The 15,577-nt window shown below is 34.4% G+C and overlaps 3 protein-coding genes across 3 annotated transcripts; 1 reads left to right on the top strand and 2 right to left on the bottom strand.

Annotated features, from left to right (window-relative positions):
• Positions 1 to 518: 518 nt before the first annotated feature.
• Positions 519 to 4,211, top strand: LOC112751279 (hexokinase-1). The gene is made up of 9 exons (XM_025800362.3): positions 519 to 1,059; positions 1,714 to 1,864; positions 1,953 to 2,135; positions 2,285 to 2,359; positions 2,557 to 2,712; positions 2,835 to 2,933; positions 3,081 to 3,211; positions 3,396 to 3,477; positions 3,575 to 4,211. The coding sequence occupies exons 1-9, from the start codon at positions 794 to 796 to the stop codon at positions 3,920 to 3,922; spliced, it is 1,491 nt and encodes a 496-aa protein (XP_025656147.1). The 5' UTR covers positions 519 to 793; the 3' UTR covers positions 3,923 to 4,211.
• Positions 4,212 to 4,915: 704 nt separating this feature from the next.
• Positions 4,916 to 8,754, bottom strand: LOC112751278 (uncharacterized). The gene is made up of 2 exons (XM_025800361.3): positions 5,898 to 8,754; positions 4,916 to 5,698 (listed from the first exon to the last, which is right to left on the bottom strand). Exons 1-2 carry the CDS (start codon positions 8,482 to 8,484, stop codon positions 5,301 to 5,303), a joined length of 2,985 nt encoding a protein of 994 aa, XP_025656146.1. The 5' UTR covers positions 8,485 to 8,754; the 3' UTR covers positions 4,916 to 5,300.
• A 1,905-nt stretch (positions 8,755 to 10,659) lies between these two features.
• Positions 10,660 to 14,704, bottom strand: LOC112751277 (uncharacterized). Its single transcript, XM_025800360.3, has 2 exons — positions 11,825 to 14,704; positions 10,660 to 11,673 (listed from the first exon to the last, which is right to left on the bottom strand). Exons 1-2 carry the CDS (start codon positions 14,448 to 14,450, stop codon positions 11,255 to 11,257), a joined length of 3,045 nt encoding a protein of 1,014 aa, XP_025656145.1. The 5' UTR covers positions 14,451 to 14,704; the 3' UTR covers positions 10,660 to 11,254.
• Between the last annotated feature and the right edge of the window lie 873 nt (positions 14,705 to 15,577).

The raw sequence follows: 15,577 nt of genomic DNA, 5'->3' as shown, positions 1-15,577 counted from the left end.
TATTTCATCTGAAAACCAAATTTTTTTTTTACTAAAAATAGGAAATTCGAACCCCTAACTTTTTAATTGAGTATTGGGAGACTATGCCATTTGAGTTATAACTCATTGGCAGTTAAAAATCAAATTGTGTACTCATAATTTTTATTATTTATCTAAATTTATTTAAAAGGGTAGTATTCATTTAATTTATATTAAATTAGAGAAAATTCTTTGCCACTCGATGTTATCTTGAAAATAATCAAATAATTACTTGACAAATGAGTAAAAATAATTAATAGATAAAAATTAAACTCGTAAATCAAAATTAATCTATTTTATTGTAAATAAAAGTCTTTTATGTATATAATATAAAAAGTCTTAGAGTTCAGAAATTTTTTTATTAAAATTTAATTAATATTTAATTAATAAAAAAATAATTTTATATTATTAGATATAATTTTATATTATTAAAAATATTAATAATGACAATCATAAAATCAGCTGGTTCGTTACTCGTAAAATATTTTCTTAATTTGACCAGTGAGATAAGTAGATAACTAAGAAAATGAATTTTGTACATGTTTTTTTTTTCTTTCTTTCTCTCTCTCTCTCCGCGCAAATTGCAATCATTTTCTGACATGAAAGCGCGCAGAATAAAAAGGAATCTCGGTAGTCTCCAAAAATCCACAAACATCTTCCCGATTCTCTCGTAACTCCTCCACCCTTTACCTTCTTCGAAAAGTTCCAAACTTTCCAAACAAAACTCAGTGATTGACTCGGTGCGAGTTCAGACTCAGTGACCGACGAGGTGCTCATGGGGAAGACGGCTGTGGGAGCAGCAGTGGTCTGCGCGGCGGCTGCAGCGGCGGCGCTGGTGGTGCGCCACCGCTGCGGAAGCTCAGGAAAGTGGGAACGCGCAGTAGCGATAGCGAAGGAACTTGAAGAACAGTGTGCTACACCAACTTCGAAGCTGAAGCTCGTAGCTGAAGCCATGGAGGTTGAGATGCACGCTGGTCTTGCTTCTGATGGTGGAAGCAAGCTCAAGATGTTGATAAGCTTTGTTGACAATCTTCCTACCGGGTTAGTACATTTTTCTTTTCTTTTTTTATTTTTTTAAAATTCTGTTTTCGTTTTGGATATGTTGTTTGCGTGTGTTTTTGTTCCAATTTTTATTTTCTTCTTTATAATGTTGGGAATGTGTTTATATCGACCTTGTTCTTAAGTCATGGAATATAATCCTATATTTTGCGTTTTACAATTTGACATTAAATGTACTAAAAGTCAAAAACTTGTTTCTCATAGCAAAACCCTTTCAGTTTTTCTAATTTATTATTATTTGTTCATTCTTTTTTTATTTTTTAATCTTCTTCTTGAGTTTGTGTGGATAAAGTAAGTTATAGTTCTGATGTTGCTGATTAGTTGATTACTGCTGAACTGGACTGAATGCTATATCTTGACTTCTTTCCCTTCTTTTTTTTAATATTTTTTGTTGGTTATGTATCAGTTTGATGATAATGGCTTACTTGTAAGCATTGGATTGTTTATATAACCTTTATATTGTGTTGTGGAGAATCTAAAGACAAATGTACAAAGAGTATACCTCAGTGATTAAGTATTTTATTGTATTTCAATTTATTGGAAACAACCAACGTATGTTCTATGTTATGTGACTGTAGTTTTTGAAGGTTCATTCCTCTGAGTCACTCTTTGTCTTCTCTCCCTTTTTTTTAACAGGGATGAGAAAGGAACCTTTTATGCATTGGATCTTGGTGGGACGAACTTTCGCACCCTTCGTGTTCAATTAGGTGGAAATGGGAAAGGCATTGCCAAAATAGAGCACAATGAAGTTTCAATTCCTCCTCATTTGATGACGAGTTCATCGGATGTAAGTCTGTTATTACTTGTTAGAAAATTTGTGTCTGCAATGAGCCTGCCTGCACCCTGAAATGTGTTAATTATGTTCATCATTTCAGGAATTATTTGATTTTATAGCAACATCGCTTGCAAAGTTTATTAGTTCTGAACCCGAAGAGTTTCATCCTCCCCCTGGCAGACAAAGAGAACTGGGATTCACCTTCTCATTTCCAGTGAGGCAAACATCAATTGCATCTGGAACTCTAATAAAGTGGACAAAAGGTTTCAATATTGAGGATATGGTAATCCCTGTAACCTTGATTGTCATTTGTGTTTGTGATTATGGTGTGTCAATCGTGCAAATCATATATATGCATGAGTGTTCTGTCTCTGTCATCACAGACACTTCTATGTTTCTTTTGTTGATGGATTTTGTTTGGACTTTTTGTAGGTTGGAGAAGATGTGGTTGGGAGGCTAACCAAGTCATTGGAGAAAATTGGCCTGGATATGCGTGTTGCAGCACTAGTTAGTCCCGGATTCCTTTCTTTGTGACTTCCTTTTTCCCTTGATGTTAGGCTTTAGAAATGATCTCCAATTCATGCCTGACAAAAAAAATTGAATTATTGAGGCGATATAGTTTCAACAAAGAAAGGAAAACAAATTCTTGGTTACTTGATTCATCAACTGAAAACATTAACCTGACTTGGTGATACAATGTGCAGGTTAATGATACTGTTGGAACATTAGCTAGAGCGAGATTTGGCAATCAGGATGTCATTGCTGGTGTGATTCTTGGTACTGGGACAAACGCAGCATATGTAGAACGTGCACAAGCAATTCCCAAATGGCAGGGTCTTCTACCCAATTCAGGAGAGATGGTGATTTGATTAAGAATATATAAATCATATTTTCTTATACAATAATGAAACTATGTGTAACATGATTCTAAGAAGCACATACTGGTGTGTCAAAGTGCGCTGATTGTTCACTGATTCTGTAGGTTATAAACATGGAATGGGGAAATTTCCTCTCCTCCCATCTTCCTCTAACAGAATATGACAAAGCTTTAGATGTCGAAAGCCTAAACCCTGGAGAACAGGTAATCATTATCTATAATTGGTTTAAATCATAGCCTTTTGTAAAATTTGCTTTAGTACTTGTGCCTGTGCCATGCAGTGAATAAAACCTGATCCAAATGTGCCATAACTAATGTGTTTCTATAATACTCTTCTGCCATTTCTTCTAGATTTTCGAGAAGTTAATTTCTGGTATGTATTTGGGGGAGATTGCAAGGAGAGTTTTAGTAAAGATGGCTGAAGAAGCTGATTTGTTTGGAGATAGTGTGCCACCAAAGTTGAGAACTCAATTCATACTTAGGTATGTTTTAAGATCCAGCGAAACATTTTGTTTTATTTTCCTTGGTTGATAGCCTCTAAGTTGATCATATGACTACTGAAACTTGTTGCTTTGTTTTTAGTTGTATAAATCTGCTCTGTAAACCATTATTTCCATTTTCTTTATATCGAAGTGTGTTTTCACAAATATTTTATGGGATACATAGGACACCAGACATGTCTGCTATGCATCAAGACACATCATCAGATCTGAAGGTCGTTGAAAAGAAATTGAGGGATGTTTTAAAGGTTAGTTACAGATTACGATTAAGGACGAATAGGAATCGGTATTTGTGTCTTCCCGAATGAACATGCTAGGTGTCCTGATTGCTTTTCCTTTTTTCAGATCGATAACTCGTCCTTAGAAATGAGGAAGATTGTTGTGGAAGTCTTCAACATTGTTGCTACTCGTGGGGCTCGACTGGCTGCCGCTAGCATGGTAGGCATCCTTAAGAAAATAGGAAGAGACACTGTCAAGGATGGGGGAAAACAAAGAACAGTGATAGCAGTGGATGGAGGATTGTTTGAACACTATGCTAAATTCAGAAATTGCTTGGAGAGTACAGTGAAAGAGTTGTTGGGAGATGAAGTAGGTGAGACCATTGCTATGGAGCATTCCAATGACGGCTCTGGCATTGGCGCAGCCCTCCTTGCAGCTTCACACTCCCAGTATTTGGGAATCACAGAGTCCTAAAGATGTGGTTAATGCCAAGGATAAACAAGTGTAATTTAAGCTTCCTTTTCTGTTTTTGTATAAATAATATCAACAGATTGTAGCAGCAAAGCCTTAATTAAAGGTCCAAGAGAGCTTGTAAGTGAAGGATAGGGCTGTGTTTATCTGGGGAATAATTTTGGTTAGAGTGTCTGTCTCTCCCATGTTAAGGAATAATAGGGAGTGACCTAATTGTAAACTGCAGTTTTGATTACTCTACTTTTTGCCAATGTAACCTTGTTTTCAACATAATAAATGATGGTTTAATTTATTGGTGATTACTCACATATGAAGATGATAACTAAGATGTTACACATATTATGTAAAGTAGTTTAGTCAAAAATATCAAACCATCTAATAGTTCTTAACTATCATTTTACATGAAGACTGTAGGGTTATGGATTTTGATTCAAAACTTGTGTTATCCATCAACATCTAGTTATGTTTGGCATGATATACTTTCTTCACTTCAAAATAAATGCCGGTTTAACTGATTTTGTAAGTTGGAAAAATAATGTATCTAATCACTAGTAGTCTTTAAGATATAGATCATTGTTGCTTTCAAGATGGCCATAAATACCATATAACTCATACAAATGATGCACCACAAGTCTACCCTAGCTTCATTCTACAGTTTATTCACATCACTGTCTTCTCTTAACTCTCATAATGTCTTATATCTTCATTGGAAAATAAATATTAATACTATGATGTCGCTTTAAAATTTATTTTGGCTACACGAATTGCATTAAGTTACCAATTTAGTGCATTTGTAAATAATACACTAATTTCATATATGATTAAAAGACAAACTTTTATCTGCTAAACTATAGGGATGTGTAGAAAGAATTTGTAAAAACTAACAATAAGTGCTTTACTGTTTCTTCCCTTCAATTGAAACGTAGCTATCTTTACGGTTTCTAAATTAAGCACTAAATGTGTTTTAGGAGCATGTAAATATTTCTGAAGCAAATAGAAAGAAAATCCGACATCATTTTATACAAGTAAACACAAGCAACAAGGTTTGTCTAATTAGATGAAGCTACATAACTATGTAATCATTTCTACTACTAGTGATCCCCTACTTGTAACTACTGCTTGTTTGAGCTGATTTCATGCTCACTTCCATGTAGTCATAATGTAGATGTCCTATAAGCTTCACTGACTTATGTTGACTTCAAAACAAGCCTTTTTAGGAGACATTTTATTAACCTTTCTGCATTTTCCTTCCGTTCCCTTTTATCTGTCGCTGTGAAACTCTCCAGCGACAGATAAAATAGAATGGAGGGAAGACTATTTAGAGAGGGTACTCAAAATTGGGTTGCCTATCTACCTTGCTGTCATTATTCATTACCACCTATCAATATATCTGCTTTTCCCATTTTTCATGCTTAAGAAGGGGAGCAGCATCATAGTAACCAACATTCTTCTCTACTTTGGCAAATGGACCACTGAAGCTTTGCAATGTTTTTAGAACCTCCTTCATGGAAGGTCTACTAGCTGGCGATGGTGCAGTGCACTTGACCCCGAGTTCGAAGATGCTGCACATTTCTTCCAAGTTACTTGGTTCTTTAACATCTTCATCCAGAACATCTTCTATGTTACTTCCTAAAGCGACAAGCTGTGACGCCCATCCGGCCAGAGACAAGTACTCATCTTCTCCTTGATTTGCTTCTCTTCCGGTTGTTAGTTCCAAAAGGATAACTCCAAAACTATAGACATCTATCTTCTCATTGACTCTTGTTGTTTGAGCATACTCTAGAATACAATTATGAAACAAAATATTGATTAAATGTATGTCTATAGACTCTATACAACTACAACAACTAAGTCTTCTTTAAGTGGAGTTAATTATATAATTTATATGTGGATCAAATGATGCTATTACTTCCTATTATCTGTAATGGTACCAAATGGAAATAGAGAACTTAAGCAATGTAATAGTTTTTCCTTTTACCTGGAGCAATGTAGCCGAATGTGCCGGCTACGGCTGAGGACATGGTCGCAACATCTTCCGGGTCGACCAACATCTTTGCCAGACCAAAATCAGCAACTTTTGCATTGAAATCAGAATCCAACAGAATGTTACTTGACTTCACATCTCGATGAACAACCGGGGGCAAGCAGTCATGGTGCATGTAGCACAAACCTTGAGCAGCTCCAATGGCTATATGCAATCTCTTTGGCCAATCAAGGATATCATAATGTCCTGATGGTGACTTACTCTTCTTGTGCAGCCATCTGTCAAGGCTGTGATTCTCAAGATACTCATAGACAAGGAGCAGAGAATCCTCACTTGAGATGCAGCATAGCAACTTGACAATATTGGTATGCCTAATATTGCTCAGTATTTCAACCTCTGCAAGGAATGAACTCTCGAGTTTCGGCTCTAATTTCCTGCTGTTCCTTATCTTTTTCACAGCAACATGGCCTAAACCTTCGATGGCAACACGGTATACTGCACCATATCCACCCCGGCCTACAATATTTTCTTCTGTCATTGAAGACACAATGTTTGATTTCGTGAAGCTCAGTCTCTGAAAGGAAGTGAGTTTCCACGACTTTCGCAATTCTCGCTGCCTTTTCCTATAAAATACAATCAACAAGAGTACTGACAAGAAAGCTAGTAAGGAGGCTGCTACCAGCAGTTTCACAAGCATAGCATGAGATAAAGGTGAACTAGTCTTTGTTTTTCGAGTGCTAGACCTGCACAAGGAAAGGTCTAGCACTGAAGTATCAGCACATAAACCAGGATTGTTCAAGAAGCTTGTAGCATAAGCAATGTTTTCAAGCTCACTTGGAACCCTCCCTGTCAAAAGATTTGAGGACAAATTGAGATTGGTAGGCCTCATCTGTGCAATTTGTGGTGGAATTTGCCCGGAGATCTTGTTTTCTGACAAGTCCAACACATTTAATGTAGGTAACTTGCCAATTGCATCTGGAATTTCTCCAGAGATTTGATTATGGCTCAAATTCAGAGTTACTAGGTACTTCCATGAAACTATATCTGATGGAAGTGGCCCTATGAGCTGGTTCCGATCGAGCAAAAGAGTTGTTATTTGTGGAAGCTCTGTTAGCCCCTTTGGAATACTTCCATTGAAGAAGTTGTTACTTGCATTGAACACAACTAAATTCTTCAACGAAGACACTCTATCTGGGATTCTTCCAAAAAACTGATTATAACTTAAGGCCAATGTTGAAAGATTGTTAGGAAATCTTTCAGGAAGCTGACCAGTGAACTTGTTTTCGTTTATCATAAACGTCGACAAGTTCCTGGAAGTCCACAGGCCACTAGGAATGTTGCCAGAAAGGTTGTTCTTGTCAACTCTCAGATATTGCAGGGTATTGCAATTTCCTAGAGATTCTGGCAACTCACCACTCAGGTTATTGTCATAAGCAGTTAAACCAACTAACATTCCATTATAGCACAAATTCTCTGGAAGCCTTCCTGTAAAACTATTAGATGCAACCTGGAAAGTTTCAAGATTCGAGAAGCGGCCGAAGTCTTTAGGAAGATTACCTGATAAGTTGTTTTGGAAAACGATGAAATCTGTCAAAGATGGCAAAGTACCAATGCTTTCTGGTACATCACCAGATAATTGATTCATTTGCAAGCACAACTGAGTCAAACTTTTGAGCTTTCCGAAATCATTCGGTATTGTCCCAGTGAGATTGTTTTCTGAAATTTCCAACATTGTCAGGTTGAATGCTTCAACAACTCCAGGTATCACTCCAGAAAGCTGGTTTTTGAAAAGATAAAGCAAGCTCAGATTCTTCAGCTTGAACAAATCACTTGGAATTTCTCCTCTCAGATTGTTTTGTGCTAAATCCAACTCCACCAAATTCACCATTTCTCCAATGGATTCAGGGATTTCACCAACCAAGTTGGCATCATTCATCCTAAAGACTTTCAGATTCTTCAACTTGGTCAAGCTTGATGGCAACTTTGTTTGAGGGAGCATGATGTTTGTGAACATATACAAGGTTTCAAGGTTTGACAAGTTGCCAATTTCATCAGGGAAAGTACCATTGAAGAGACACATATGAAGTTGAAGATTCCTCAGCTCTTTGAGATTCCCAATGCTACCTGGAATGTCCCCAGAGAAATTGTTGGCCCCAAGGTTAAGAAACTTCAACCTTGCCAACCTGTCTATGTCATGAGGAATCTCACCAACAAGGTAGTTCCCTGAGAGATCAAGGTACTCAAGATTGGAGCATCCATAGAGGAACCTTGGGAACTCACCAGGGATATAGTTAAACTGAAAATCAATGTGTTTGAGGCTTTTTAGTGAACACATGAAAGGTGGAAGTGTTTGAGTTATGTTGAAGTTGATCATGGATAGTGAAGTGACAGAACCATTGGTGCAAGTTATCTCTGGCCATTGGCAGTGTGAAGTGTTTGAGGTCCAGTCACTGAGGATTGGTGGATTTTGAAAGTATTGCTTTATCTTTAACAACACTGCATGTTCTTGTTCATACAAAGACTGAGATGCTGCATATGTGAGGAAGAAGAGGAAGAAAGAGAGAAGATAGAGAATTTGCATATTGTATTATTTGTTTATGGTTTTCACACTTTGTGTTACTGAGTGAAGAGGATTTATTGTATGAACACTAATGACTTTTCTTCCTGGTTTAGAAACACAGTTCTTCATCAGTAGCTTTCAAAATCAGAGTTTTAACTTTTACTATACTGTAGTTTATGCCAATTATTTTCTTGTGAACCCTTGGACCATTGATTTGGACTCTTTGGTGACTAGTTTATGCTAATAGACCAATGTGCTCACGGGAAATTTCTTAAGTATTTGTCTTTATTTGAAGAACAATGATGGTAATTAAGAATAGTTAAATCACAGTTTAGTTAAACAAGTCAAATCATTCGGTGATTCTCAATAATTATCTTTTAATAAATCAAAGATTAACTATTACAGATCTAAGCTTCATTTAAGTATTTGTCTTTAGCCAATTTGAACTTTGAATACTTATTTGAGCGGACAAATAGCTAAAAGTTAGTTTTTAATCAAATTGATTGTAAGTAGTTAACAAGTAATAAAACTGATAAGTAAACTTTATTATTAGTATTGTTTAGTCATATTATAGGGGCAACCAAAACACTTAATAATTTAAGCATATTTTAAAACTTTCAAGCCTTGAAGGTGATTTTGTTATGGCTTTTCCAACCTGGTGATACTTTCTTTACTCCATGATTCAAGCTTTGGGGGCTTCTTTGTTGGACAGTGGTTAAACTCTTTAGCTTTATGCTTCTTGTCTGTTGTTAAAGGAACCTAGAGTAATCAAGTGGCAACCACCCAACTAATCTTTTATTTATTTCTTTCTTATAAACAAAGATTAGTTAGGAAAGGTTAAATATATTTTGTTTATTTCTATTTTTTTTAATTCTTTTTCCTGAATAACTCCTATCAAAACTTTTCCTAAACTTTTAACTCTAAATAAAATTCAATCGGGTTAGATCCCAATCTAGTCTATTAATGGTTATCTAGATTGGTTTGTATGAAAATTGAAAATACTAGTCTCACTTCAATCCACGTGAGTACAGATATATTTTATTCATATTCTAGAAAGATAACACATCAAGCAACAATCACCACAATTATTATTATGAAAAATAATATTTATATCAATTTTTGTTTTTATCTCTTTTATATGTTTTTTATTGACATATATCACAATTTTTTTTATTTTCATTTTTTTCCCATCATATTTAATATACAAAAACAAAAATACACAAAAAATAATATAAAAATTATATATATATATAATATTTCTTAATTATTGCTACAAAATCATTTGATTGCACCGTTGTTCAATGTTATTAATTTTGCATACTTTTATGCGGTCAACATTAGACTACAAGCCCACAGTTCACATCAGCTTTTAAGGCGGAACCTTGCACGAAGCACAAGCATCCGCCATGTTTGACTATTTTCCACTTTCCATGCAGCTTTTCATTGTCTATCTTAAGTTTAAGAAATTATATGCTATACTTTGATTTGTATATTTTCTTTCCTCGTTATATTAGAAATTTAGAATAAAAGTTTTATAAAAAAGATGATTTAAAAAATAGTATGAAATAGTAAATAACACATCTCACAAAAAAAATTTATTATTTTGATCATTTGATTTTCTAAGTTTTATTTTGAGATTGTGTTAGATTTAAGGAAAAATCAAATATCAGAAAGTGGATTTTTTTTTTCTTTTTCTAGAATTTCACCGTCTCTAAGGTGCACTTATACTGCTACTACTACTGCTGCTGCTGTGTCATTAATCTTATTTGGTAAAAGTGATACATAACAAAATAATTTAGGATAAACTAAAAGTTAAAATGATAAGAAGAATTATATAACGAATATTTAAATATCATAAAATTAAAATCTCCAATATAAAGATTGCGACGACTAGATAATGTCATAGTGATATTAGTGAATTTGAAAAATATTAGACGGATGGCCGACGAAATTTATTATTTTTTACTAACAGTTAATCAATAATGTTTAAAAGTGTAGGTTAAAAATATGTTGTTGAATTGCTAATCTAAAAAAATTGGACCGATGACTAAAACACTAATAAAAAACAATAAATTTTACTATTCTTTGAATTTTTCTCTTATTTTATTTTTTTATTAATAAAATAGTAAGAAACCAAAAAAATTGACATTCAAATGGCACAATTATAAGGAGTATATCCTTAATAAAAACTGCTGCTGTGAAATAAAGATAAGCAAGTTTTCTGCATTAAATATCTTGTTATTATACAACACAGAGGATTTTATTTAGTTTCGGCAGGATTTATTTCCTCTTATTGATATATCTATATGTACCATGCTATCCTATAGCTATGTTCTATGTTCTATGTTTTTAACAAGGCACTGACTCCAACTCCATAATTGGCACCAACTAAGGACTGTATCAAAAAGCCATTATGGGTCATACTTTCTTCTATTTTAATCATCACTGTCCAATTTAGTATATCAGTAGATCAATGTATTTAAATACAAATTAAATACATATCTGTTAATCTAAAAATATACTAAAAAAATAAGTGATAGATTAAAAAATAACAAAATATCAAATAATCATGTTACTTGTATATAAAAAATCAATCACCAAATCAGTTGTCATGTGTAAAATACATATTGCAACATAAAATACACATTAAAAATGATTTAAACAATATATGTGTTTATATACAAACACATTAATGATTGATTTTTGCATACATGTAGCAGATTTTTTTGGTGTACACATAATATGATTGAATACCTATATATCTTAGATGATACTGACCTTGATCACAAAATCAAGCTAGTTTGTCACCATCAATATCCAATTTATGCTCACGTTTTGAATTTCTAAGAAGAGGAACAGCATCACACTGTCCAACACTATTCCTCTCGCCAAAAGAATATGATTCACCACTTTGTAGCAATAATTGCAATGCCTCCTTCATGGTAGGTCTAGAATCAGGAAGCTTTGAAGTGCACATCCCACCAAGTTTGAAAACATGACACATCTCATCCATGTAAATAGGTTCCATGACTTCTTTATCAAGTAGCTCTTCAATGTTGCTTCCTAACTGAATGTGTTTCCATGCCCATTCTGCAAGAGATGAGTGCTCATCTCCATAGTTAGCTTCTTTACCTGTTGTCAGCTCCAATAGGATCACCCCAAAGCTAAAAACATCAATCTTTTCACTGACTTTTGTGGTCTGAATGTATTCTGCATTTCAAGTATGAAGGAAAACAATATCAACAGCAACTAAGAGAAGTTGATTGATCAATGCTGCATAGCTAGAATTATTTGACACAATTGTTGCCAACATTATACTAAGGTATATATCATTTAAGGACTAATGTAACAGAAGATTTACCTGGAGCAAGATATCCAAATGAGCCAACAACAGTTGACATGGTGGCAAGTTCCCCTGGCTTGATCAACATCCTTGCTAGGCCAAAATCAGCAACTTTTGCATTGAATTGATAATCCAAAAGTATGTTGCTTGTTTTCACGTCGCGATGAACAATGGGCGGGGAGCAATCATGGTGCATGTAGCTCAATCCTTGTGCAACACCAATGGCTATTTGTATTCTCTTGGGCCAATTCAGTGCAACCTGATGATGTTGGACTGAACCTGAAATAGATAATGATGATGGCTTGATCTTCTTGTGCAGCCATTTGTCAAGGCTTCTATGCTCCATATACTCATAAACAAGAAGCCTAGAAACATCATTGTGGATGCAGCATAACAATTTCACAATGTTCCTATGTCGAATGCTGCTTAATATCTTAACTTCAGAGAGAAACGAATTCTCAAGCTTCTGGTCTGGCTTTCTGTTACCAGAAATCTTTTTGACAGCGACAAAGCCTAAACCATTGACATTGACACGGTACACTGTACCATATCCTCCACTGCCAATGATATTATGTTCTGTCATTGAAGAAACTATATCTGATTCAGTGAAGCTCAGCCTTTGGAATGAAGTGAGCTTCCATGAGTTATCCACTTTCTTCCTTTTCCTGATGAATCTGATAACCAAGAATAACGCCACAATAGCGAGTAATGAGACTGCTAAAACAAGGCCTATGATCAAGGCAAGGGACCAAGATGATGAGTCCTTGCTTGAATTTTGTGAGCCAGAATTGCACAATGTAATGTTCAGCACCGGTGTATCAGCGCAAAGGCCAGGATTGTCCAAAAAGCTTGTGTCGAATGCAGAATTCTGAAATTCACTTGGAACTTTCCCAGTCAGATGATTGGATGATAGATTGAGATTGGTGAGTCTTGAAGACAGAGAAGGAACATGGCCAGAGAATTGATTCTCTGAGAGGTCAAGTTCTAGAAGTGCAGGTAATGGATCAATTGAATCTGGGATTTGTCCATACAAGTGATTATGGCGCAAATTTAGAGTAACTAGAGAGTTCCACGAGGCTATATCTGAAGGAATTGGCCCAGTGAGGTTGTTCTGATCAAGCAAGAGTTTTGATAACTTGGGAAGTTCTGTTAACTCATGAGGAATAGTTCCATTCAAATAGTTCTTACTTGCAATAAACTCTACCACATTAGTCCAAGATGACACGCCAGTCGGAATTCTACCAGAAAACTGATTGTAACTTATGTCGAAGAGCGAAATGCTCGGTGACAATTCCTCAGGGATTCCACCAGTGAACCTATTATGGTTTACTATGAAATTCACCAAATTGGGAGATTTCCAAAGGCCACTAGGAATGTTACCAGAAAATTCATTGCTCCAAATTTTCAGGTTCTGAAGGGTACTACAATTTCCTAGTGACTCTGGCAGCTCACCATTCAAGCTATTTTCATAAACAGTTAATGTAAGCAATTCACCATAATAGCATAAATTCTCTGGAAGCATTCCAATAAAATTGTTGGATGAAATTTGAAAGGATTGAAGCTTGGAGTTGCGGCCAAATTGGGGAGGAATAGTACCTGATAGATTGTTCATGAAGACACGAAAATCGACTAGAGATGGAAGACTCCCTATGCTTTGTGGTATCTCCCCTGACAAGTTATTCATGCTCAATTTGAATTCCATTAGCATTTGGAGTTTTCCAAAATCTTCTGGTATTTTCCCTGTAAGCATATTATTTGATAACGAAATGTTGGTCAGATTCAATGCTTCAATCTTGGATGGTATCTCCCCAGAAAGCTTGTTTTTCCAAAGGTACACAACATTCAGATTCTTCAGCAAGAACAAACTGCTTGGAATTTCTCCGGTTAATTCGTTCTGCGACAAATCCAGCTTCTCCAATGCAACCATTTCTCCAATTCTCTCAGGAATTTCATCAAACAGGTTGCACTCAAACATGTAAAACACTTTCAGCTTATTCAACTTGGTCCAGCTCAACGGCAACCTCGAAGGCGGAAGCAATTCGTTACTGGACAAATCCAACGTTTCGAGATTAGACAAGTTTCCAATCTCGTCAGGGAGAGTACCATTGAATAGACAATCTTGCAGTGCAAGGAACCTTAGTTCCTTCAAATTTCCAACACTGGAAGGAATGTCACCGGTGAAATTGGAATAACTAAGGTTAAGGTACTTCAAATTGGACAAAGTATCAATATCATGAGGTATTTCACCAACATAGTAGTTCATAGAAAGATTAAGATACTCAAGCTTGGAGCAATTGTAGAGATAATTTGGGAACACCCCAGGAATTGAGTTGTTGCTGAAATCAACAAGTGTGAGGTTCTTGAGATCGCAAATGAAAGGGGGCACTGTTTGATTGATGTTAAGATTAACCAAAGTTATTCCTGTGACAGAACCGTTGGTGCAAGAAATCTCAGGCCAAGAACAATGAGAGGAGTTTGATGGGGTCCAGTGACGGAGAAAAGAAGGGTCTTGAAGGTAATGCTTGATCCTCATTAGAACTTGATGTTCTTGATCATGAAGAAGCTGAGACTCAGAGTCTGCATGGTTCAAGAACATGATGATCAATGCCACAAGAGTGAAACACGAAAATCTAACTTCTTTCATCTGTGTTTGATTTCTTTTTCTTTGTTCGTTAGATGAACAAAAATGGAGTTTGATTTGCAAAGTGGTTTATTATTTGTATAGTGAGAATGTGATTACGAATTTGGAGAATTGTGTTTTGGTTCTGAAAATTTCAAAACGTTGAAATTGAAATCCATTGTGTTAGTATGTGTTTTGGGTCAGAAAAGTCAATGCCTTTCTTGGGACGGAAAAAGTCATTAATAACCAATTAACCACTGTCCGGAAATTTGACTCTTGATAATTGATTAAGATTTTATTGGTCTAAATAAAAGTATTTTTTTAAAAAAAGAATATTTTAATTATTTTTTTATTGGTAATTCAATCAAGGAAAAGAGAGAAAAATAAAGAAGAGAGAATAAATATGAAATATTTAATAAATATGATTTAATTTTTTAAATAATATATTTTTTAATATTCATATAAAAAGAAATTATTCTAGTTTATTCAATTTTGCTTATAATCCAGAACCCAACTAATTTAGCTGCAAGTGCCCAATTCACACGCAGAAAACTATGACCAACATGGATGGAAAACCAGGGTCAAAAAATTGCTATGTATACCGTGTTCATATATCCCATTTATTAATAAGAAATTATTTGATTATATTAACTGTGGGTTCCAGTTTCCAAATATTCCAGCAAATTGTTTTTCTTTCAAATACTATGTTGTAAGCAGATATTATCATTTCAGACTAATATTTAATTAGTAATAATTTATATTTGTATTTATAAAGATTTGCATACAAAATTATGAAGTACATATATTTTTGGAATACGTAATATTTGTTCGATATGTGTTTATTGTGTCTAATTATATTTTAATAAAAAATAAAAAAATTTAGACACACTTAATTAATTAAACACACCTAAATATCATTATATATAATCGTCTTCAATCTTATTCTTAACATATATTTTTGAAATAAATTTAGAAATAATATATTATTATTTATTAAAATAAAAAATATTTTAAATACTTTATATAATTAAAATAAGATATTAAAAATAATTAAAAAAATATTTATGTTTAATATTAATAAAATATTAAAATATTACTATAATTAATCTAAAAAATACTTTATATTTTATATATATGCGTGTCCCCGTATC

This window comes from Arachis hypogaea, chromosome 15 (assembly GCF_003086295.3).
Source record: "Arachis hypogaea cultivar Tifrunner chromosome 15, arahy.Tifrunner.gnm2.J5K5, whole genome shotgun sequence".
Taxonomy (NCBI): domain Eukaryota; kingdom Viridiplantae; phylum Streptophyta; class Magnoliopsida; order Fabales; family Fabaceae; genus Arachis; species Arachis hypogaea.
Note: the sequence above shows the minus strand (reverse complement) of the source record. Positions and strands in the feature narration are given on the sequence as shown.

Excerpts from the sequence above, each read along its gene's own strand:
- LOC112751279 (XM_025800362.3), top strand. The coding sequence starts at position 794 with ATGGGGAAGACGGCTGTGGGAGCAGCAGTGGTCTGCGCGGCGGCTGCA. Across the intron at positions 2,360-2,556 it reads ATATGCGTGTTGCAGCACTA|GTTAATGATACTGTTGGAAC; the intron begins GTTAGTCCCGGA and ends TACAATGTGCAG. Across the intron at positions 2,713-2,834 it reads TACCCAATTCAGGAGAGATG|GTTATAAACATGGAATGGGG; the intron begins GTGATTTGATTA and ends CTGATTCTGTAG.
- LOC112751277 (XM_025800360.3), bottom strand. The coding sequence starts at position 14,450 with ATGAAAGAAGTTAGATTTTCGTGTTTCACTCTTGTGGCATTGATCATC. Across the intron at positions 11,674-11,824 it reads ATTTGGATATCTTGCTCCAG|AATACATTCAGACCACAAAA; the intron begins GTAAATCTTCTG and ends CTTGAAATGCAG.
- LOC112751278 (XM_025800361.3), bottom strand. The coding sequence starts at position 8,484 with ATGCAAATTCTCTATCTTCTCTCTTTCTTCCTCTTCTTCCTCACATAT. Across the intron at positions 5,699-5,897 it reads ATTCGGCTACATTGCTCCAG|AGTATGCTCAAACAACAAGA; the intron begins GTAAAAGGAAAA and ends ATTGTATTCTAG.